At 45.1% G+C, this 25,248-nt stretch overlaps 2 protein-coding genes across 2 annotated transcripts in view; one reads left to right on the forward strand and one right to left on the reverse strand.

Annotated features, from left to right (window-relative positions):
- The window catches only part of DCAF12 (DDB1 and CUL4 associated factor 12), a 31,974-nt gene extending 20,910 nt beyond the window's left edge, over nt 1-11,064 (reverse strand). Inside the window, exons 1-2 of the mRNA XM_063128300.1 lie at nt 10,891-11,064; nt 4,071-4,325 (exon numbers count right to left, since the gene is read on the reverse strand). Coding sequence (XP_062984370.1) covers nt 4,071-4,325; nt 10,891-10,959 — 324 coding nt within the window. The 5' untranslated portion in view covers nt 10,960-11,064. The remainder of the gene's footprint in view (nt 1-4,070; nt 4,326-10,890) is intronic.
- Nucleotides 11,065-18,309: 7,245 nt separating this feature from the next.
- Nucleotides 18,310-25,248, forward strand: part of UBAP1 (ubiquitin associated protein 1) — a 35,546-nt gene continuing 28,607 nt past the window's right edge. The window contains exon 1 of the mRNA XM_063128322.1: nt 18,310-18,517. The gene's annotated coding sequence lies outside the window, so the exon portion shown is untranslated. The remainder of the gene's footprint in view (nt 18,518-25,248) is intronic.

Genomic DNA, 25,248 nt, shown 5'->3' on the forward strand with positions numbered 1-25,248 from the left:
CCAATCTAAACTTCTCCCCTGCAACAGACCTCACCATCTCTGAGGCTGTCTCCATTGGAAGTCTAAGTAGAGCCAAAATGAAAAACAGAAATCTGGTTAAGTCTGTTCCAGCTCATAGAGGCAGGAACCCAAAGGGAAAAACCCCCAAGCATATCTGAGTGTTCTAAAGAAACCATTGAAAGTAGAGAAGGTGAAATATTCAGCAATGCACCACAGCAAGCTACATTTCAGCATTGCTACACCTTTACACAGATCTATCCTGTTCAGCTGCATTTTCTCTAGACTTATTAAGGAAGAGTTAACCAGAGGTTTCATGCAGAAGCTGGCAAACGTACTTAGCAGGTTGAAGCAGTCTACAAAACAGATGCTTTGCTCTGCTCTAATGGAACACCAGGAACAGGACAAGCAAGAAGCCAAAATCATGGGGTGGGACAGAGCTTTTGCACATCACAATGTGCAGACATCTGGACCCATTTGTCTGGTTTCAGGCCAGGGCACGGCACTGAAACAGCCTTGGTTGCTCTGACCGATGACCTACTCTGGGTGGAAGACAGGGGGAGTGCTACTCTGTTGATCTTCCTGGATCTCTCAGTGGCTTTTGATACCATTGATCATGGTATCTTACTGGATCTGCTCTACAAGATGGGAGTAGGGGGCACTGTGTTACAGTGGTTCAACTGCTACTTTCAGAACCAATTCCAGACAGTGGAATTGGGAGATTCCTGTTCTGCCCCATGGCTATTAAGCTGTGGGGTGCCACAGGGCTCTATTCTATCCCCCATGCTGTTCAACATCTATATGAAGCTGCTGGGTGAGGTCATTAGGGATTTTGGGGTTGGGTGTCATCAGTATGCTGATGATTCTCAGCTCTACCTCTCCTTGTCGTCTGAGTCAGCTGGGGCAGTGAAGGTGCTGGGCCAGTGCCTGGAGGCTGTAATGGGCAGGATGAGGGCCAATAAACTGAAGCTGAATCCTGGTAATACAGAAGCTCTGTGGATTGGTGGTTCCTGAGTCCTGGAATTGGCTAAGCAACCTGTCCTTGGGAGTACTTCATACTTAAAAGGTTGTCACACAGAGGAGGGCCAGGATCTCTTCTCGATCCTCCCAGAGTGCAGGACACGGAATAATGGGCTCAAGTTAAAGGAATCCAGATTCCAGCTGGACATCAGGAAAAACTTCCTGACTGTTAGAGCAGTACGACAATGGAATCAGTTACCTAGGGAGGTGGTGGGCTCTCCCACACTAGAGGCCTTCAAGAGGCAGCTGGACAACCATCTGTCAGGGATGCTCTAGGGTGGATTCCTGCATTGAGCAGGGGGTTGGACTAGATGGCCTTGTAGGCCCCTTCCAGCTCTGCTATTCTATGATTCTACTTCTAGATCCATCCTTGTCGCTGGAGGCTCAGGTGGACTCTGTGGCCCAGAGTACTTGGGGTCAGCTTCAGCTGATCCACCAGCTACGGCCTTTCCTGGACAGAGACAACCTAGCCACACTACTGCATGCACTGGTAACTTCCCAATTAGACTACTGCAATGCACTCTACGTGGGGCTGCCTTTGAAGACGACTCTGAAGTTGCAGCTAGTGCAAAATGCAGCAGCTAGACTGCTGGCAGCCATATCTTACAGAGACCACATAACACCGGTCTTAAAGGAATTGCACTGGCTGCCTATATGCTTCTGGTTGGAATTCAAGGTGTTGGTAATGATGTTTAAAGCTCTAAACGGCTTGGGACCGCGATACTTGAGGGAGCGCCTCTCCCTATATATGCCTGCCTGAGACTTGAGATCTGTTGAAGGCACCCTCCTCCGCATCCCACCAATGCAACACATTCACTATGGAAGGACATGGGAGAGGGCTTTCTCTGTGGTGGCACCCCGACTGTGGAATGCCCTCCCCTTGGAGGCCCGACTGGTGCCAACGCTGACTTTATTCCGGCGCCAAGTAAAAACATGGCTTTTTAACAAAGCCTTTGATGGTTAAATTCGCCAAGCTCGCACATTGTTATAACTGTTTTAATTGTTTTTACTGCTTTTGAATTATATACTCATTTTAACTTGATTAATGGTTTGATTTGTTTTTAGCTGTGCATATTTATTGTTTTATATTGTATAGTTTTATCTGTACGCTGCCCTGAGATCCTAGTGATATAGGGCGAGATACAAATGTTTTCAATAAATAAATAATAGTCTAACACAGCTGGAAGGCACTAGGGTTTCTGCTCTGCCAGATTACACACAGCCAATAGCCTCATTAATATATAGAACCTCCTGGACACTTTCTATTTTTTTTGCAGCTAACCATTCCACTCCTTGGAATGACTTTGTTTAGTGCCAAGTCTCCATAGAATACATCTCGTCAGTCAGTGTGGCGTTACACCCCACAAGTCAGTTCCCTAATGTTATGTCTAGAATTTGTAAGTCTATTGTGTTTAGAAGGTTGACCTGAGCGGGTGGAGATTGAATATCTTAGGAGGGGAGAGGAGGATATATAAGAGAATGACTGAAGTGATAGAGTGGTGTGTTTTTTTAAAGTACTTTGGTTCGAGGGAGAATGAGAAGATCAGGGTAAAGAGGGTTGACTTTTGAGTGTAGTGTGCAGATAGTCAGTTGGTGTATATTAAACAATCCTAATAAAGGAAGTTCAAGAGTGAAGGTGTGAGAGAAGGGAAAGCGTGTATGAGAAGAGAGAAAGGATCGGATGAGAGGTTTTAACAAGGGTCTGAAAAGTTTTATTATGAAACAAAGCTTGTGAACATTGAAATAATTTTTTATTCAGTTTGTTCTACTACCACAAAAATCCCACATGTCTCCTTGGCATTTATCATCTGCAGTTATATACATATAACACCCGTTCTGGCATTAATTCACCATCAGCACCTATAATTCACAGCACATTATTTTTTTCCTGAAATCATTCCTGTTTAACCCCTTTCTCCACATAGTTGGTAGAAAGGCAGTGTTTGTCCCTCACCTCAGGCTCATAAAGTGATGACACTTAGCTTGAGCAGGGAGTGTCCGCGGACAGGCTTGTTGTAAAGAGCCTGTGTCATGGCACAGTCAGTTCTGAACACAGAACAGGGAAAAGAACTGCAAACTCAGTTAAATTTAACCAAACTGTTCATTGTAACGGAGCCATGAACAGTCGAACACTAGGTCTTTGCGACTGCTATAACATTAATAACATCGGGAGTTTCGAGGCTATTCCTGAAATAAGACCACAGGGATTAGTAGGCTATAAAACATTTTACTAGGCTGCAGGGGGCTGGCAGAGGAGGGTCAGAGCATTCCATCTCTCCGCCAGCAATCCATTGTGTTCCTATGCTGTGCTTAGAGGCGGGACAGAGCGTGCCATTCCTCTGCTGCCAGTCTGCTCACTAGCCTGCATGCAATTCAGTGAGAAGAAAATATCGATTTTTTAAAAAAACACTGCACTAGATTGACGGCAACAGCTCACGAACTATATGCACCGAGAATGGAACTGCCATTCACGCAACATACAGTCCAGTTTGGGCCCTTTCTACACCTAAGGATTATCCCAGGAAAATGGAAGGATTGTCTCTGCCTGCTCCCGGGATTCCCTGTGTGTCATTTGGATGCAAAGGGATGATCCCAGGATAAATAGCTGGTGTAGACATGCCCCTGGTCTCTGGTCTCTGACAGCAGCCCCTCCATGGCCTCAGGTAGCCTGCTGAGATCTTTTTTACCTGGAGATGCCAAGTCCTATCTGAATCCAATGCCCATGCCCTTCCACTGAACTATGAGCTCTTCCTGAAAGCAATTGTAGTAACACCTCTCCTAAAAACAACAACCCAAAAAACTAGCTGCAAGTCCTTTTAGTCTTTACAATATTAAGCTAATGGATTCATGGCTTTCAATGAAAAGCAAATGCTGCAAATACACAAAAGTTTAGGGGGATCCTATACACAAATGCAGTGAATGTCAAGAAAGTGTGGGTGAGCTCTTCACTAAATTCTTTGCTTGGTCTCTTTCTAAGCTGCGTTTGTAGCCACACAATATCCAGGAGCAGTTCTGGCCGAAGAAAATTAAAGAAAAAAGAGATTTGTACTTACTGTGTTACATTTTGTCCCACACACCACTTGCTGGTGATTCAGCCACTGAGAAGCAAACACTTTATTAAGGGTCCCAAGCTGAAATTCTCTTTCCTTCAGGAGACTCGGCAGCTGTTGGGCTGCATAGCCATGCAACAATCGGTGGTAGCTGGACTCGTTCTGCAGCCTCACTTCTCTTCCTTTCAGGTAGCACACCAGTGACCTTTTAACGGGGGGGAGCCGCTTCCTTTTGTGAACTGAGTGATCCCAGCCGTACTATGGGAAAACATCAACAGTACATAACATAATACCTTGAAATGATTCTGTTTAACCTGCCCCACTGAAAAGATTCATTAGCGAAACAAGAATATAAAAGCATCCCTCACTGCAACAGATCAACATTCTGCATGATACTCATGATGCTCACAAGAGCTCTGGTTATTAAAAATAAATTTCCCTAAAGATGATAAATCAGTTAACAGTTTTGACTTTCCCATCGGGGAACTTCAGGTCTACAGGTGATGCTCCCACAGGAGGTGGGAGCATCACCTTGGTTAGGCCTCATCTAGAGTATTGCGTCCAGTTCTGGGCTCCACACTTCAAGAAGGACGCAGACAAGCTGGAGCGTGTTCAGAAGAGGGCAACCAGGATGATCAGGGGTCTGGAAACAAAGCCCTATGAAGAGAGACTGAAAGAACTGGGCATGTTTAGCCTGGAGAAGAGAAGATGGAAGGGAGACATGATAGCACTCTTCTAATACTTAAAAGGTTGTCACATAGAGGAGGGCTAGGATCTCTTCCTGCATTGAGCATGGGGTTGGACTCGATGGCCTTGTAAGTCCCTTCCAACTCTACTATTCTATGATTCTATGAATTTGCTATTCTTTATCATCACCAGTGAGGGAGGAAGCAGCAGCCAGGCACCTCTCCACCGTGCCTGGGTCCAGCTCCAGCTGAGAGCCCCCTCCCTCCTGCTACCAACTGTCTCTGCAGAGGCCACCAGTGAGGGAGGAAGCAGCAGCCAGGCACCTCTCCATCGTGCCTGGGTCCAGCTCCAGCTGAGAGCCCCCTCCCTCCTGCTGTCAACTGTAACTGCTGAACTTTACAACTAAGATTGTAGTGTCTGAATTTGCTTTCCTTTCCCCCCCCTCCTCCTCCTCCTCCCTCCCAATCCCCTTTCCTTTTGTGTCATGTCTTTTAGATTGTAAGCCTGTGGGCAGGGACTGTCAAGAAATACTTTTGTAAGCCGCCGTGAGAGCCTTTTTTGGCTGAATGACGGCATAAAAATCCTTACATAAATAAATAAATAAATAAATCACTTTCAGAGGCCTTGTTCCAGGTTTCCCTTCCCTTCTTCAGAGTAGTAACATTATGGCAGACCCTACCCTGATATATTTGTGTGGCACTGATTTATTGTGTTTTAGGTATCGATTAAAACTTTTGTTGTTTTCCTGTGCATTTGATGTATGATGTGTGTTTTTTATTCTGCTTATATTATTGCGATTATTATTGGATTTTAGGTAGTTTTGATTTTATGGTTTATTTCTTTCTAGTATTTGTAAACTGCTTTGAAAGGCAGACTAAAAAATACTTTAAATACATACATTTGCACTTGACCGTGTTCACAGAAAGCTATTGCAGTTAATCCAATATTTTTAAAAAAAGCTTAACTCCATGGTGAGAAAGTGCTGGTATTGACATTTAAAGCCCTAAACGGTTTGGGGCCAGGTTATTTGAAGGAACGCCTCCTCCCATATGTACCTGCCCGGACCTTAAGATCATCTACAGGGGCCCTTCTCCATGAGCCCCTGCCAAAGGAAGTGAGGCAGGTGGCTACTAGGAAGAGGGCTTTCTCTGCTGTGGCACCCCGGTTGTGGAATGAGCTCCCCTGAGAGGTCCGCCTGGCGCCTACACTGTACTCCTTTTGTCGCCAGCTGAAGACCTTTTTATTCTCTCGGTATTTTAACACTTAATTTTAACTTAAATTTAAATTTACTGTTTTAACTCTGTATTTTAATTTTATATCAATTTTGCTGCGTGGTTTTTATCCTGGTTGTGCTTTTCATACCGTATTTTGTATTTGTGCTTTTAAACTGTTAGTTGTTTTATTATGGTTTTAATTTTTGTGAACCGCCCGAGAGCTTCGGCTATTGGGCGGTATAAAAATGTAATAAATAAATAAATAAACACTTTAAGAGCATTTGAATCTCTAATGATTTATTCAAGTTTTAATGTTCTGAAACAACCCCGTCGAGAAAACTGAGTCTTGTGCATATTTAGAATGTACTTTCAGGCAGACGCTTTTAAAAAATTCTCCATGAAGCTCTTAAAATAAACTTAGGGCACAATCCTAAGCGTGTTTAGGTAGAAAAACATCCCACAAGTCCCAGAATTCTCAGCAAGCATTAAATAAATTATTTAGAAGATGTGGTACAGCTATCTGCCTTGAATTTGACTCCAGAAGTCATGTTTGGAAGCCATTAACACTTCAGATCACAATTGTTTTGTTTCTGTCACTAAGCCAGGATGCAATTTCCCAATTTAAAAGCAAGTGGTTAATACAATTACATCAAATTAAGTTATTTTTAGAGTTTAAATGATTTGGGAGTTGCTTAAACTCTCGAGGAGAGCAATCCTATGGCCCCTAGTTCAGAATCCCCCTATTAAGGCTGTAGACATTGCTATGACCTTGAGGGGGACTCTAATCCCCCACCCACTCACAGCTGCTGCAGAAAGAACACCTTTGGCTGTTTCCCAAGGTTGCAAATACGGCCTCTGAGGGAGAGAAAAGAGTATGTTCTGGTGGGTGGGGCGAGGGCAGGATTTGAGAAACCCTATGGTATCTCCAGCCCCTGCACCACCGCTAGATGGGCTCAGAGGCCCACCCAGAGGATAATTTCACAAAAGGAGGCTGGAGAGGCAAAAAATGCCTCCGGACGGCAGCCTGGCAGGGCATTAGATACCTGGAAGCCTCTTGAGATCAGAGGCTTCGTTCTAAGGGGAACTAGAAGAAAGGAGAAAGCACGATGCATGACAAACTCCCAAACAATATTAAAAGGGAAAAACAACAAACTATCCAACCTGCAATACAGCAGTAAGTGTGGTGGGCTTGCTTACGAAATTGAAGCTCTAGCTCAGCAATGAAGCACATTGCTCGAATGGTCTGCTATTTCTCACCACTGTTTATGAGGAATCAACAACAATATTTATCATTTAACCTACTCTTTTTTCTTCTTCACCAGCTTATTTTGCCTTATTAAGAGTCTGGGGTTGGACCCAGGATCTGCCTTCCGCAAGAGGAAAGGACCTTCTGCAAGAGAAAGGTACCAACACCCAATTTTGAGTGATCCCCTTCTCAATCCCCTTCTCACACTATAGTCCACCCCATCCAGCATAGTCTCCCGCTGTACTATTTTCAGGGGGCTGGAGCGGCTGAGGAGGCAGGGAATTCCACTTCTTCCATCAAAGTTGATCCAGCTTAAATCTGGATCCAATCCTTGATCTATTATGGTTTGGGTCCAGGTTACCTCCAGGATCGCCTTCTCCCATACAATCCGCCCTGCACACTCTGGTCCTCTGGGAAGAGTTTATTCCAGTCAGCCACAACTAGGCTGGCCACTGTTACCCAGAGGACCTTCTCTTCTGCCGCCCACAGACTCTGGAACGGCCGGCCAGAGGAGATTCATCAGCTTAATGCTCTCTCTGAGTTTAAGACAGCCGTGAAGACTAGTCTCTTCCGGCAGGCCTACCCAGATGAATTTTAAACCTAAGACTTTTAAGATGCTGTGATTGCTATTTTAATATTGTTTTGGTTTTATATGCTCTTTTAACTAATTTTATGTATTATATTTTATTTAGGGTTATTCCCCACCTCGATCCTGAGGGAGAGGTGGGTAATAAATAAATTATTATTATTATTATTATTATTATTATTATTATTGCATGGTTTTTTAAAAAATATTTATTTTCATTAGCCACCTCCAGCACTTCTTTGGGGTGGAGAAGTGGCGAATAAATCAAATTAACTATCACTACATTGATGATCTTCAAGGTATTTTCAAATAATAATAATAATAATAATAATAATAATAATAATAATAATAATAATAATAATAAATTCTTACCCGCCTCTCCCTTTGGATCGCACACATAGCGTTAAGCACCTGCGTTACCCAAATATCTAAGGCCTAGTTCTCAGGGAGATATTATGTTGCAATTATTATTATCATTATCATCATCATCATCATCATCTAGGCTGTACAACTTCAATCCCATGAGCACCCTTCCCACTGTCCAAATGCTCCTCCTCGCATCAAAATAAGATCCCCGCACACAGAAAACGGGCAAATCCAGGAGAGGAGTTGTATCCAAACTTGCTGCTTTTTAAAGAAAAATCTGCAGGGATTCCCACCCCTTTATTTATTTTGTAAGAAGCCACATCCAGTCCTGGGAGCGTGTAGTAGTACACCCCGGGGCAAGTCCCTGGGAGGCCTGGGCCTGAGGTCCAACGGGGGCCGTTTCAGACACCATTTCGGGTGGCAGGCGCTCGTGTGAACGCACCCGCTTGCGCGTTCTACTCTCTCGCTCCCCAAACAGACCTGCCTCCTCCCTGGGGCGGCTCCGCCCCGCCGGCTCCGGCCCCTCCGTTTGCAGCCGGTCCGAAGCATCGCGGCTCCACCCGGGCACGGTTGGGCCGCTATGGAGGGGAGGGAGGGAGGCAGCTACGGGCGACTGGCCGCTCCCGTGGCGTTCGGCCAAGTCGGTTACGAGCCGCCGAACCTCGATTCTAAACAAGGTCTCGGGGAGGGCAACGACCCGGCGGGTGGAGAAGCGGGGCCGGCGGCGGGGGCCGCCTCCTCCTCCCAGCTTGCTCCAGCTGCACGGACCCCCGCGCTCCGGAGGCGCAATTCCCCATTGCTGCCTGCCCCGTGGCTGGCAGGGAAGTTTGGCAACGCGCGGCAGGCAGCCCATTCGCCATGGGCGCCATCGTAGGCGCCCTCTCCATCCCCGGGCGCCATCCAGAGGCGGCCTCCCTCGGGGCGCACGGCAACCCACCACCCTCTGCTGCTGCTCCTTCAACGCGCCTGGCCGTGGGCTCCCCAAGAAGCGCGCTTTGGGGCCGGAGCCCCCTCCCCGGAGGCTTTTCCAGGGTCCCCGAGCCGAACCCCACGGTGGAACAGCGAGGCTTGCGGATTTTGTGTATGCAGGACAGAGACTCAAGCCATAGCTAGACCTGAGGTTTATCCCAGGATTGCCCTGGGGTCAAACCTGTTCATCTAAGCGCCACACAGGGCGTCGAGCGCTCAGGCAGGGACGAACCCGGTGTGATCCCGGGTTCAACCTTCGGTCTAGCTACGGCCTAAGTGCCACACAGGACGTCCAGCGCTCAGGCAGGGACGAACCCGGGATGTTCCTGGGTTCAACCTTCGGCCTAACTACCTCGACCTTCCCCGGTGTTGCAAGCCCACCTTCCTCGTGCCTGTCTCGCTTCGGACTGAACCACATCCACAGTGGACGTAGAGACTCCTTTGCGGCTTTGTTGTTGTGCTGTTTTACGCATCCCACTTCCCCACCCTTCTCTGGCTGAGTTCGGATGACACACTAATCAAAGGTTGTTTCCCCATTCTGTTCCTATTAACTCCCCCTCAGTGGATTAACGTGTCATCCGAACTCTCTATGCACTGCCCTGGGTTTGTCCTGCGATCACTCCTTGCCAGTAACTTGCAATAAAATAAAAAATAATAATCAGGAGGATGACAGAGGGAGGGCGATGATGCAACGACCTGCAGGCGGGGAGGAAAGCCCTATGAAGAGAGACTGAAAGAACTGGGTATGTTTAGCCTGGAGAAGAGAAGACTGAGGGGAGACATGAGAGAACTCTTTAAATACTTAAAAGGTTGTCACACAGAGGAGGGTCAGGATATCTTCTTGATCCTCCCAGAGTGCAGGACACGGAATAATGGGGTCAAGTTAAAGGAAGCCAGATTCCAGGTGGATATCAGGAAAAACTTCCTGACTGTTAGAGCAGTACAACAATGGAATCAGTTACCTAGGGAGGTTGTGGGCTCTTCCACACTAGAGTCATTCAAGAGGCAGCTGGACAGCCATCTGTCAGGGATGCTTTAGGGTGGATTCCTGCATTGAGCAGGGGGTTGGACTTGATGGCCTTGTAGGCCCCTTCCAACTCTGCTATTCTATGATTCTATGATTCTAGGGCAGGCGCGGGCCGAGTTAGGCTTTATATACGGTGACCATATGAAAAGGATGACAGGGCTCCTGTATCTTTAGCAGTTGCATAGAAAAGGGAATTTCAGCAGGTGTCATTTGTATGCATGCAGCACCTGAAATTCCCTCTTCATCACCACAGTTAAAGCTGCAAGCGCCCTGCCCTCTTTTAAATCTGGTCAGTCTGGTATAGCTCCTGCACCTTTAACTGTGGTGATGAAGAGGGAATTTCACCAGGTTCCCCATATAATACAAATGACACCTGATGAAATTCCCTTTCCTATGCCACTGTTAAAGATACAGGAGCCCTGTCCTCCTTTTCATAGGGTCACCCTACCCTCCCACTCCGTCACCTCAGCAGGCTGCTTCCCCCTGAGCCCCCCCAGGTAAAGACCCCCCCTCCAAAGGCTACCCACCCACCCCCACCCAGGAGTCTCCTCCCCGCGTCCCGTCTCCTTCACACACACACACACACACACGACCCCCAGGGTGCCCCCCTCCTCCCCACCATTATTAGGAGATCGATCAATAAATATTGCTGATATCCTGGGGGGGCTACCCCACTCTCCCCTCCCCCTCCCCCCCCACGCCTCACGCACTCCCGGCCGCGGCCTGACCTGCTCTCCGCCGGGCCCCGCGGCGGGGGCAGCCGCTCTCCGCTTCCTGCTAACTGTTTTCCTGGCCATATCGGGCGGGGGAGTCTCCGGCGCAGCCCCGGCCCGGGCCCCGCATGAAGGGGGAGGGGAAGGAAAGGGCCGCCCGCCGCCGACGGAGCATGGGACGGAGCCGGGTCACCCCCCACCCAGCCACCCCCCGCCTTCGCCGGCTCTCTTCTCCGCCTCAGCCCTCGACCACCCCTCCGCAAGACCGACCGACCGACCGGGCGCCGCTCACGGCATTTTGCGCCCGGCGGCGGCGGGAGATAGGGTGAAGGCGCGGCTTTACGGCAGATTGGCTTTACGGCAGCCCCGCTCCCGGCGAGGCCAGGCGCATCACATACGCACGCAAACTGCGCAACAGCCACAGCCGGGCGCGGTTGCCCAGCAACAGCAACCCGCCCCCCCCAGAGGCTTTTCCGGGAGGGCCTCGCCATAACCATGTTACTAAGCAACCGGAGGCGGCGGCAGGAAACGGCCCCCCCTTGAACTTCACCCTAGAGCCCCGCCCCCGGTTTTTCATTGGCCAAAGCGCGCGTTGGGAATGTTTTGTTGTTGTTATGGGGCGCCCTGTAGGGCATTTAAAGAACATAAGAACCTGAGAAGTGGATCATAGAATCATAGAATAGCACAGTCGGAAGGGACCTACGAGGCCATCGAGTCCAACCCCCTGCTCAATGCAGACCAAGGGTCCATCTAGTCCAGCACTCTGTTCACACAGTGGCCCACCACAAACAAGGCAGGACATGGTGCAACAGCACCCTCCCACCCATGTTCCCCAGCAACTGCCGCACACAGGCATACTGCCTTGAATACTGGGGATAGCACACAACCATCAGGGCAAGTAGGCATTGATAACCTTCGCCTCCAGGAATTGATCCAACCCCCTTTTAATGCCATCCAAATTAGTGGCCATCATTACAGGTTGTGGCAGTGAGTTCCATAATTTAACTCTGCGCTGTGTGAAGAAGTCCTTCCTTTTATTTGTCCTGGATCTCCCACCAATCAGCTTCATGGGATGACCCCATTGGGTTCTAATATTTTGAGAGAGGGAGAAAAATGTCTCCCTCTCCACCTTCTCCATACCACGCATAATTTTGTACACCTCTATCATGTCTCCCCTTAGCCTCCTTTTTTCCAAGCTAAACAATCCCAAACTCAGTTTCGGGTCTATTTGACTCCACAATGCCTTTTCGATAAGGGTTTGTCTAACTTGCGCAATTGTTGGAGATGCAATGCATCTAATGCTTCTTTAACTCATATTTTTATTTATTTATTAAACTTATATACCGCTCCCATAGCCAGGGCTCTCTGGGCGGTTTACAGAAATTCTAAAATTGAGGTAAAAACAAGTATACAGAATTTAAAACTCTAAAACACAGAACATACACACATAAAGCATTAAAAACCGATTAAAAACTAAACATGTGGGTAATTAGGATTTTGGGGCAATGCCCCTTAGTTGCCCCTTTTTGGGAAGAGGTTATAATAAAGATTAACGTTGTACAGAAACAATCTACAATATGGAATAATGTGCATCTCCTAAATTACCTACCGGCTTCTTGGTAGTTAACACACAGTCAGCGCAGATGGATCTTCAGAGCCCTTAGGACAGCCAAAAGACTTATACTATCACATTGGAAGGACAAATCCACACCTCCCATAATGCAATGGATCGAGGACCTAATAACGTTATCAACTTTTGAACGAGTGTTATATAGACGCAACTTGCAAGTGGATAAGTATACAGATATTTGGTCTGCTTTTCTTGAAACCTTTGTATAACTCCCCCACTTTTTTAACAGTACATACGATGGAAAATGATAATTTTATATACACAATGTGTTTTTCCATTTTCACAATGTGTTTTCTGTTCTGTTTGTTGATATTCACAATAATAATTTAAAAAAGACCACAAGACTTCTCTAAGAGAAGTAAGTTCTGCCCTTAGAACTTCACTTGGAGTAATAGAGAAGGCATAACAATGTGATATTGACCATGAGTTCTACCTAGCACCGTATTCCCTATTTGAACTGGGAACAGAATCCCTCCAAAATGTGAACACAGTTCTCTCTTACAACTTTAGTCTGAGAGCTTTATCACACCAGCGTTATACTGTGCAATCACTGCGAACTGCATGCAAAAGACTCAGAAGTTTTCCACCTTATAATCTGCTTTGATTGTGAAGTACTCCCAGGCATCCTGACTTAATTGTGCAATAAAACAAAAAGATTCGCCGTATTTAGCCACTACATTTTGAGTGTATCTTCCAAGCTGCCACTGGGGTCCAGGGGCAGGACTTTAAAGAAATGCTTACATCTGCATAAGCTTTAAAGATAAAGACACCAACATTGGCACAGTAAAAGATATTAGGGAGAGCTTTAAGCATGCCAAATTTGAATTGAATTGGGTCATCCGTTGATTTTTTTTACATTTCCCCCCTTAAACTCACTTCTTGGTATGCAAAGGATCGCTTTGAGATCCTTTTAATCTGGAGATGGCAGAGTTTGAACCTGGGACTTTCTGCATGCAAATGTCATGCACTTCTCTGGAACTGTAGCCCCTCTGAAACTATTTTTGACCTTGTGATAAGGTATTACAAATATAAATTCCTATAATCTAAAAGTCCACAGGGACCAGTTTTGTATTGTATCCATTAGTTCTCATGCATAGAAAATGGCCTGTTTTTCTGAATTAAACAGTGGATGGGCATTGTTGGCAATTGATAGCATATGTTGCAATGATTCTCAATATGTTGCAATAATTCTTGCAATAGAGTATTGTGTCCAGTTCTGGGCTCCACAATTCAAGAAGGACGCAGACAAGCTGGAGCGTGTTCAGAGGAGGGCAACCAGGATGATCAGGGGTCTGGAAACAAAGCCCTATGAAGAGAGACTGAAAGAACTGGGCATGTTGAGCCTGGAGAAGAGAAGATTGGCTGGGCATGATAGCACTCTTCAAGTACTTGAAAGGTGGTCACACAGAGGAGGGCCAGGATTTATATATTTATTTATTTAATTTCATTTATATACTGCCCCACAGCCGAAGCTCTCTGGGCTGTTTACAACAATTTAAAATAGTAAACATTAAAAGTATACAAAAATTTAAAAAAACATAAAAACAGTATAAAAAAGAGGATCTCTTCTCAATCCTCCCAGAGTGCAGGATACGGAATAACGGGCTCAAGTTAAAGGAAGCCAGATTCCGGCTGGACATCAGGAAAAACTTCCTGACTGTTAGAGCAGTACGACAATGGAATCAGTTACCTAGGGAGGTTGTGGGCTCTCCCACACTAGACTAGAGGCTTTCAAGAGGTAGCTGGACAACCATTTGTCAGGGATGCTTTAGGGTGGATATTCCTGCAGGGGGTTGGACTCGATGGCCTTGTAGGCCCCTTCCAACTCTGCTGTTCTATGATTCTATGATTCTATGGAATGATTGATATTAAGACCTCAGTGGAATGTACAGAAATGGCAGTATGTAGAAACCAGTGAGAGAACATTTAGGCCTGCAATCCAGTAACAATTATTATTATTATTATTTATTTATATAGCACCATCAATGTACATGGTGCTTTTATTGTTGCCTTTTAATGTTACCTGGGAGTATGCCTCAATAAAGTCAGTGGGATTTCCTTATGTGTAGGCATGTATAAGATTGCACTGGTAATTTCATATGGCACTGTTAATGAAGTGAAAGTCACCATATTTCAAGAAAAATACTTCAAAGGAAGGCTCCACTATGAAACTACTGGACTAGAATGTATTTGCAAATTTGGTTTCTAATTAACACAGCTGAGATTGGGGACATATTTCCCACTACATAAAATAATCATCCCTCTTTAGGTATTAAAGTACCATAGCAACAAAGAAAGACAGAATTATTCCCAAAAACACATTTGGGCAATATCTTTATTAGGACCAACAAAAAAAATGTTACAAAATAGTGAACAAACTTTCAAGTTCTCCAGAACTCTTCATTGGGCAGGAACTTACGCAAGGGGAAAGAGAAAAAAAGACCGAAGAACAAAAATGGGCTTAGGGCGGTATCCTATTTAATCTGCCCTGGGTACTCGTGAAACTCCAAATTCAGAGTCTTACGAGTATCCAATACAGAGCAGTAGTCACATTGTGTGTCCTGCTCTGCCTTTAGCTAGATGGGCATTTTCACCCATCTAGCGGAGGCTTTGGGGAGGGGGAGGGAAGGAGGCTGGAGACATCTTGGAAGAGTTCATATCCCCACTTCCCTGGTCTCCTCCCCTCCCTGCCCACTGGCATGCCCCCTTTTACTCCGTATGAGCTTGAGTTTGAGAGCTCATAGCAACAACCAGCACAGTTCCCTCTGTGCTTGCTATGAGGGGCAGGGCACGGGAGCGTGGTTTCCTGTCTCCGATCTCAGAATCAGGAAACCAAACTACCCTATGTCCCCCAGACATTGTCTAGGTGCCATACGATTGCTCTCTCGGTGTTGTAACGATCAGATGGCCATCTAGATGTAGGCTATAGCTAGACCTAAGGTTTATCCCAGGATTGTCCTGGGGTCAAACCTGTTCATCTAAGTGCCACACAGGGCATCCAGCGCTCAGGCAGGGACGAACCCGGGATGAACCTGGGATAAACCTTAGGTCTAGCTACAGCCTCAGTCTCAGTGAACCATCACTTTGGGGGTTTTATTTTGTAAATTGCTTTGGTATTGTTTGAAATAAAAAGGCATGTGACTTCTCTTAATAAATAATAAATAAGATGAAAATTGTCAACTGGTTTAGATGATTCTCTGCTCAATGCTGCACAGGTTATTCGGATAATTCTGGAACAAAGAAGCAAGAGCTAACCCCATCTTTAGGAACATAAAAATCCATCAGATATTCAGAACTGTCCCTGGTCTTAAATAAAACCTACCTTCCTTGTTAGGCACAGAAAGGTGGAAAGCTTGTTAATTAATAAAGCGGGAGATTACATTTAGGCGGTTTACAACAGTTTAAAATGGTAAACATTAAAAAGTATACAAAATTTAAAAAAAACATCAGAAACATAAAAACAACAGTATAAAAACAACAGTATGGGGGGGGGGGGGAAGCTGCACAAGCACCAAACAATTATCAGTCGAGGGGAAGGCGGCATGGGCATCTGGGGAACCTGGTGGGCCAGTTGGAACCCCAGGTGGGCTGGGGCCTTTTCTCAGAGAAATGGCATGGCTTGCTCCTGTAGGGAGATCGCAAATGGAGTGCCACAGGATTCTGTCCTGTTCATTTTTTTATATAAATGACTTGGATGAGGGTGTAGAGAGGATGCTTATCAAATGTAATATCAAGCTAGGAGGCATAGTCAACTCCAAATAATAATAATAATAATAATAATAATAATAATAATAATAATAATTTATTTCTTACCCGCCTCTCCCTTTGGATCGAAGACAGGATCAAGATGCAAAAGGATCTAGACAGGCTGGAACACTGGGTTGAATCTAAGAAGATGGGATTCAACAGCCTTTAAAGACAATTCAGAAACTTCACTTAGTGGAGAACGCGGCTGCTCGGGTATTCGTGGGGACTAGGTCATTGGTTCATAAGAACATCAGAAGTGCCCTGAGGCTGGATCAGGCCAAGGGTCCATCTAGTCCAGCACTCTGTTCACACAGTGGCCAACCAGCCATCGGCCAGGGATGAACAAGCAGGACATGGTGCCACAGCACCCTCCCACCCATGTTCCTCAGCAACTGGCGCACACAGGCTTACTGCCTCAAATACTGGAGATAGCACACAACTATCAGGGCTAGTAGCCATTGATAGCCTTCAGGAATTTATCCAACCCCTTTTTAAAGCCGTCCAAACTGGTGGTCATCACTACATCTTGTGGTAGTGAGTTCCATAGTTTAACTCTGCACTGTGTGATGGAGTTCCTTTTATTTGTCCTGAATCTCCCACTAATCAGCTTAATGGGAGGACCCCGTTGGGTTCTAGTATTTTCAGAGAGGGAGAAAAATGTATCCCTCTCCACCTTCTCCATCCCATGCATAATTTTGTACACCTCTATCATGTCTCCCCTCAGCCTCCTTTTTCCCAAGCTGAACAATCCCAGCTGTTGTTACCTTCCCTCACTGGTGAGATGCTCCAAGCTCCTTCATCATTTTAGTTGCCCCTTTCTGCACTTTCCCCAACTCTATAATATCCTTTTTTAGGTGTGGTGACTAGAACGGTACACAGTATTCTAAGTGTGGTCACACCATAGATTTGCATAGAGGCAGTATGATACTGGCAGTTTAATTCTTGCTAGGCTGGAGTGCTGGGCTGAAAACAACAGGATGAAATTTAATAGGGATATATGCCAAGTTCTACATCTAGGAAATAGAAACCAAAGGCAAAGTTACAAGATGGGGGATACTTGGCTCAGCAATACTACAAACGAGAAAGATCTTGGAATTGTTTTAGATCGCAAGCTGAATAGGAGCCAACAGTGTGATATGGCTGCAAGAAAGGCAAATGCTATTTTGGGCTGCATTAATAGAAGTATAGCTTCCAAATCACATGAGATACTGGTTCCTCTCTATTCGGCCCTAATTAGGCCTCATCTAGAGTATTGCGTCCAGTTCTGGGCTCCACAATTCAAGAAGGACGCAGACAAGCTGGAGCATGTTCAGAGGAGGGCAACCAGGATGATCAGGGGTCTGGAAACAAAGCTCTATGAAGAGAGACTGGAAGAACTGGGCATGTTTAGCCTGGAGAAGAGAAGATTGAGGGGAGACATGAGAGCACTCTTCAAATACTTGAAAGGTTGTCACACAGAGGAGGGCCAGGATCTCTTGATCCTCCCAGAGTGCAGGACACGGAATAACGGGCTCAAGTTAAAGGAAGCCAGATTCCAGCTGGACATCAGGAAAAACTTCCTGACTGTTAGAGCAGTACGACAATGGAACCAGTTCCCTAGGGAGGTTGTGGGCTCTCCCACACTAGAGGCCTTCAAGAGGCAGCTGGACAACCACCTGTCAGGTATGCTTTAGGGTGGATTCCTGCATTGAGCAGGGGGTTGGACTCGATGGCCTTTTAGGCCCCTTCCAACTCTACTATTCTATGATTCTAAATTCCTTTTCTTATAATAATGCCTCACGCATGCAATCTGCCCCTTTTTACAGCAGCCGCACACTTGGCGCCTCTCACCCTGTGACATGAACAAGCAATCAAAGCAACCCTCATGAGTCCCTGTTGCAGGACACTTGTAAGCTTCCACCGCCTGCGATCGGAAACCGGAAAGGTTGCTTTCACATTAGGAGGACTGATCCCCTTTGTGCCTTCCTGCCCTTGGTGGCGCCCGCCCTCCCTCCTCCCTCGGTCGCGTGACTTGCGTCGTGACGCAGCACGTCGCCGGTGATCGAGGAGGAGGGAGGAGGAGGGTGTGTGTGGGAGAGGCAGACAAGATGGCGTCGCCCCATTGCCGAAGCGGGTTCAGGGGCGGAAAGCCGCTCGTCGTCGTAGCTGCTGGTCGGGACTTGTAGCCGGGAGACGCGAGTCGCGAGTCAGGAGGACCAGCAGCAGCGCTAGCAGCAGTCGCCGCCGCCGTAGAGGCGGGGAAGCGGAGCCGCCGCCGCCGCTGAGGTGAGGGGACCGGAGAAATAAGGGGCGCCGAGGCCTTCCTGGTTTCTCCTCAGGTGAACGGTGAGGTTAAGGGGGCGCGGCGCCCCTCTCAATTTCGGTGGGAGGGTGTCGTCATGCGCATGCGCATTTCGCCCGAGGGGGGGGGGTTTGAGCAGGAGCCCTTCCCACGGCGGGGCGCCCCCGAAACGTTGAAGGAAGCCTCTACTCCCCCCCTCCCCTTTCCCAGGCGTTTGATTTGAACCAGGCGCCGCAAAACTCCCCACCCCCCTGTAAGACCTTCGTTCGCAGGACTCGGGTTCCTGAAAGGTGGCTGTGGGAAAGGCCGAACCCTGCCAATCAGGAAGCCCCGGGTTCGAGTCTCGCCCCCTCTCTACGTCTCTCCCCCCCCCCTCCCCGGAGTCTGTTCTTTTTCTGGCCCCCGACTCAGTGTATCATATGGGCATCGTGGTATGTGTCTGCTTTACAGGGGTCTGGTCAGGATTCTGATACTATTCGAAGTATTTTCATAGAATCTTAGAATAGTAGTTGCTATGGTACTTTAATACCTAAAGAGGGATAATTATTTTATGTAGTGGGAAATATGCCCCCAATCTCAGCTGTGTTAATTAGAAACCAAATTTGCAAATACATTCTAGTCCAGTAGTTTCATAGTGGAGCCTTCCTTTGAAGTATTTTTCTTGAAATATGGTGACTTTCACTTTATTAACAGTGCCATATGAAATTACCAGTGCAATCTTATACATGCCTACACATAAGGAAATCCCACTGACTTTATTGAGGCATACTCCCAGGTAACATTAAAAGGCAACAATAAAAGCACCATGTACATTGATGGTACTATATAAATAAATAATAATAATAATAATTGTTACTGGATTGCAGGCCTAAATGTTCTCTCACTGGTTTCTACATACTGCCATTTCTGTACATTCCACTGAGGTCTTAATATCAATCATTCCATAGAATCATAGAACAGCAGAGTTGGAAGGGGCATATAAGGCCATCGAGTCCAACCCCCTGCCCAATGCAGGAATCCACCCTAAAGCATCCCTGACAGAGGGTTGTCCAGCTGCCTCTAGTGTGGGAGAGCCCACAACCTCCCTAGGACACTGGTTCCATTGTCGTACTGCTCTAACAGGAAGTTTTTCCTGATGTCTAGCTTGTCTACCTTATCTCCCTGTGACCTTTATATCAGGGTGACTCCCATGGTAACAATTTCCAGAGGGGTAACAGATAGGCTGAGTTCAGATGACACGCTAATCAACTGGGGTGGGGTAATAGGAACAGGATGGGAAACAACCATTGATTAGTGTGTCGCCGGAACACAGCCCTTGTCTGTTACAGCAAAACAGCAATGAAGTCTTGTTGGAACCAAAACACCAATGAAGTCTTGTGGATCCTTAAAAGGTTTTAGTTCACCGTACTTTCTGCTTTTCCTGCCCCCTGCCCGCCCGCGCCCAAACCTCAGTGTGTTTATTTATTTATTTTATTTATTACATTTTTATAGCGCCCAATAGCCAAAGCTGTCTGGGCGGTTCACAAAAATTAAAACCATAATAAAACAACCAACAGGTTAAAATCACAAAATACAGTATCAAAAGCACAACCAGGATAAAACCACGCAGCAAAATTGATATAAGATTGAAATACGGAGTTAGAAACAGTAAAATTTAAATTTAAGTTAAAATTAAGTGTTAAAATACTGAGAGAATAAAAAGGTCTTCAGCTGGCGACGAAAAGAGTACCGTGTAGGCGCCAGGCGGACCTCTCTGGGGAGCTCATTCCACAGCCAGGGTGCCACAGCTATATCTGTAGCTTAGTACATCATTTCATGTATCTCACGAAGTGGACTGTAGCCTGCTAAAACTCATGCCATATATAAATTTGTTAGCCTTTAAGATAGCTCAGCACTCTTTGTATTTCTTATGAATTCTGGTGAACAGTGTTATTTCTGTTGTGTTTGCTGGGGACTGAAAGAGAAAGTGGCTTCCAGAAGTCAATCTTGTGAGTTTGTGGCAGATGGGAAAAACTAAGTGGTGACTTTTGGACTTCCGAAGTACTATTTAAATGTGAGGGGGTGGTTGGAGCACAAACTGTAATAGAAGAGTGCTGTCTTAAAACTCATCCTTGTCACAGTCTTGTTAGGTGGCCTTAAGTGAGCAACTAAGGCCTCTGATATGCAGTTTTGAAGGTGATAATGAAGGCCTACCTTACTTGGTTATTGTATGGAATGTAGCTGCTGAGACAGACTGTAAAACGGGATGACGAGGCTGCTCACAAGGGGAGGGAGTGTTCCCTTCAGGAGATATATATTTTCTCACTTATATCCTGTGTTGCTTCAAAGAGATCAGAGCAGTGTTGTAGCCTAATGGCAACCCTATGAGGTAGAGACATTTCAGCCTCACATTAGTTGAGCTGTGTGTGCTTATAGCTGTTTGAAAGGGTCATGCCTCTGTCTGTGTAGTTTCATTGGGGTAGGAATTATATAGCTTGTGTGTCTTGAGAGGCAAAAGTCCCCACATACTTAGTGAGGTCCCAAAGAATGTAAGCCTCCTATCATTGTAATACAGAAGCTCTTCCTCATGCCTGTAAACTCATGCATGCCATATATCATAGTTTTCCATGTGATTAATCTCCCAGTTCATTTATTGGAAGGCCCGCTTTTCTCTTCCCGAAAATATTTCTGAAAGACTGCCTGTAAATTGAAGGAAAAGAAACTCTTTGTTCTGGGTTGGGTTTGATGGCCTTATCAGGGTGGATTCCTGCATTGAGCAGGGGGTTGGACTCGATGGCCTTGTAGGCCCCTTCCAACTCTGCTATTCTATGATTCTGTGATCTTTTATCCTTTAATGAGGCCGCTATATAGTGAACAGAATATTTCGTGCTGGGAGGTGTCCCATGCCCTAACAGCACAGTTTAACACACACTTCGGAGTAAGCCCCAATTGAACCAGTGAGATTTACATCCAAACAAACACGCAAAAGATTGTGCTGAAACTGATCTTATTATTTTCCAGCCCTTTCTGAATGGGAAGCATTGGTCATTATCTTTCCCGACACATTTTTGTAGGTTCCCATGCCCTAAATAAAAGAGTGCCTTTGTAGGACATTCTGTGAATTGTCTTACTAGGTATTCTAAGAGGTAAGGACTGCATATAAAGGCCTTTTTCTACCGGGGGAGTGGTGTAGTCACACCCATGGTGCACACATACAATGGTAGAACCAGTGATCTCACCAGACATAGAGAGAACTACTTCTTAATCTGTATCCTGTGGATTAAAAGGAGGAATCTGTGCTGTAACGTACTAGCCTGTGTTTTGTTTTTCTTTAACTTTTGGGATGGGCTCCTAGTTGGAACTCTGGACTGAATCAATGATGACATAGTTGAATAACGTACAACTGAAATTTCTTATTGCTGAGTCATAGTTACTTCATTTGGTGTGTTGGTCTTCCCATGTGCTTGGTGTAATCCTTCATACAGAACCTTTTTCTTTGCCATTCTCCATTTCTTAAAGCTGTGAGCTGATGAATAGGGCTGTGTTTGACTCCATTAATATCTGTGGTGACGTTAATAGGAAAAAATGTGTTTCCTTAGAGTATAATGAAGTTGGAAGAAAGTATTTTCAGTACCACTTAGGTCTCATGATACTTGCACCCTGAATGCACAGCAAAAGTCAATTCATGGACAACTTTCAATTTAGATTTGTAGTAATCAGCCAAGTAGATAAGGAAGGGCAAAATACCATTTATGCATGGATTCTTGCAACTAAGCAATATAAACTGCTTGCAATCCTATCACATTGTGATCTTCTACGGAAAGCTAGGAGAATGCTAAGTATTTTGGCTTCCTCCCTAAATTTGGCATGAGAAATAGCATGGAATGTAAGCTTGAATAGAGAGTATTTAATTCCAAATGTTCAGATGTCTGCTACCTTGTGATAGCTTTATAAAGAAACCACATAGCGAGATTTCAAATAGGGGTCAGAGTTCATCTGTGGGATGATGCTTGAAAAGACCCTTCTGTACTAGTAAACAGTTTGAGTCATTAAAAATACTAACATCTCAGTGCTAAACTCATTTAGTTGAAAGTAGGTCCTGATGGTTTTTTACTGGAGCTTTCTTCATATAAATAAATGTATTGAGGAGTGTGGGTGTGTAAACCTTCATGCTGGCAGGTTGGCTCTTTCTAATGGGCAATACATAATGTTCATGGGAATACAAGAAACCCGTAGAAGCTATAATAGAAAGTTAAAATGAATTGTTGATATGAAATGCTTGACAAAGTTAAGATAAAGCACATTGATTAAATTATCTAGTATATATTAGAGCAGAAGTGGGGTTTATGCTAGTTAAGCTACTTATATTTCTGTGGCATTCTTTATTTTTTTCAGTCTGATGAGAATGGTAGAAAACTACCAGATTTTGTTGGAGCAGGCACAGAATAAGAATAGTAAGAAGTATATGCTACAGTTAAATATAAAATTCAAGCTTGGAATAGTTGTGAACATTCTTGCATTGAGCAGGGGGTTGGACTCGATGGCCTTATAGGCCCCTTCCAAGTCTACTGTTCTGTGATTCTGTGACTAGAATGCATTGATTGGATTCCAGCTCCCACTTAAAGTCAGAGTGAAACTACCAAATTGAAATTATAATCTCACCTTGCACTTCCCTTCAGATAGTAAACTTCCAATTCACTTCAGAATCCAATATAAACTTCTCCTGTTGACCTACAAAGCTTTTCACTGTCTAGCTCCTTCCTATCTCTCCTCTCTCATCTCACACTATTGCCCCACTCGTGCTCTTCGCTCCTCTGATGCCATGTTTCTCGCCTGCCCAAGGGTCTCTACTTCCCTTGCTCGGCTTCGTCCATTTTCTTCTGCTGCCCCTTATGCCTGGAACGCTCTTCCAGAACATTTGAGAACTACAAGTTCAACCGCAGCTTTTAAAGCTCAACTAAAAACTTTTATTTTTCCTAAAGCTTTTAAAACTTGATTTTGTTCTGACTTTATACTGTTAGTTTTACCCTACCCAGTGCCTCTTTACCCTACCCAGTGCCTGTTTGCATTCTCTTCCCCTCCTTATTGTTCTACTATGATTTTATTAGAATGTAAGCCTATGCGGCAGGGTCTTGCTATTTACTGTTTTACTCTGTACAGCACCATGTACATTGATGGTGCTATATAAATAAATAAATAAATAATAATAAACTATGGTACTATGAGAGTAAACTGAACTGTAAATAGTTCCATGGAGCCAGAGCTTTTTCATAATTGCTTTGGTACTAGAATGCATACAGGACACATGCATTTACTTAGCTAGCAGGAAAGGATTTTTCAGGGATGATAACTAAGGATAATCAGTCACCAATGAAAGGCTAACCTGTTATTAATTATTACATTTATATCCTGCCTTTTTAGATAAATTCCTGGAGGCGAAGGCTATCAATGGCTACTAGCCCTGATGGTTGTCTGCTATCTCCAGTATTCAAGGCAATAAGCCTGTGTGCGCCAGTTGCTGGGGAACATGGGTAGGAGGGTGCTGTTGCACCATGTCCTGCTTGTTGGTCCCTGGCCGATGGCTGGTTGGCCACTGTGTGAACAGAATGCTGGACTAGATGGAACCTTGGTTTGATCCCAGCATGACACTTCTTACGTTCTTATGACTGCCAGCAGTAGACTCTCTAAAAGCTTCTCACATCAGATCCATGAACTGATGGTTCTCCACTTTTCCTACTACATTTTACCTATTATTGATTACCAGGAACCCAATATTAATGTTGAAGGATGAGATGAAACAAACTATGATGTTTATTTTATTTATTTATTTATTTATTACATTTTTATACCGCCCAAAAGCCAAAGCTCTCTGGGCGGTTCACAAAAATTAAAACCATAATAAAACAACCAACAGGTTAAAAACACAAATACAAAATACAGTATAAAAAGCACAACCAGGATAAAATGATTAATGTTCATTAATGTGGGTTGATTGGCTCAGTTTATAAGTGGTATTATAGCATGTTCTTATTTGTGACTGAAGCTGGTGTTTATTTCTAAACATTTCACATTTTAAATCTCTTCATAATTTTTTTAAAAAAATCATTGGATGCATTATTATCAGTCATTTGTTTTGTGTTGAACTACTAGATGCTCCAGATCTGAACTTTCTGAAGACACTAGATTCCTAACCCATTGGTCTGTGCTTCTCAAACTGCTCTGGACATAAATTGAGTTACTACTAGAAAGTCTCTCTTTGGGCCCAACCTGTTGTAGTAGCAGAACAGCTAACTTTAGTTTGTCTGTTAAGAAAGGATGCATGCTTGTTTTTCCTGTCCTTTGTGTCCAGTCTTTCAGCCATGGATGGAAGAAATCAGATACATCTTGTCTTCCAGAAACTAAGGATTGTTAGGGAAATGCTTACAATGTGCTCACCCCCAGAATGATACACTGAAAGCTACCTGAAAAATGGTATTACATTAGCCATTCTCATGATGATATGTAACTCTTTTCATAAGTAACTTTCTGCATTCAGCAAGGAGTTGGACTCGATAGCTTTTTAGGCCCCTTCCAACTCTTCTATTCTAGGATTCTATGTGTAGCACACTTCTTATTTCATTCAGAATTAAGCCCATTGAGTACAATGGGAGTTGCTCTAAACCAAAGTAATTCCTCTTCCCTACATGGGTTGCATTCTACTGAGTTAGACCCTTGGTCCCTCCGGCCCAATGCTGTT

This window comes from Elgaria multicarinata, chromosome 6 (genome assembly GCF_023053635.1).
Source record: "Elgaria multicarinata webbii isolate HBS135686 ecotype San Diego chromosome 6, rElgMul1.1.pri, whole genome shotgun sequence".
Taxonomy (NCBI): domain Eukaryota; kingdom Metazoa; phylum Chordata; class Lepidosauria; order Squamata; family Anguidae; genus Elgaria; species Elgaria multicarinata.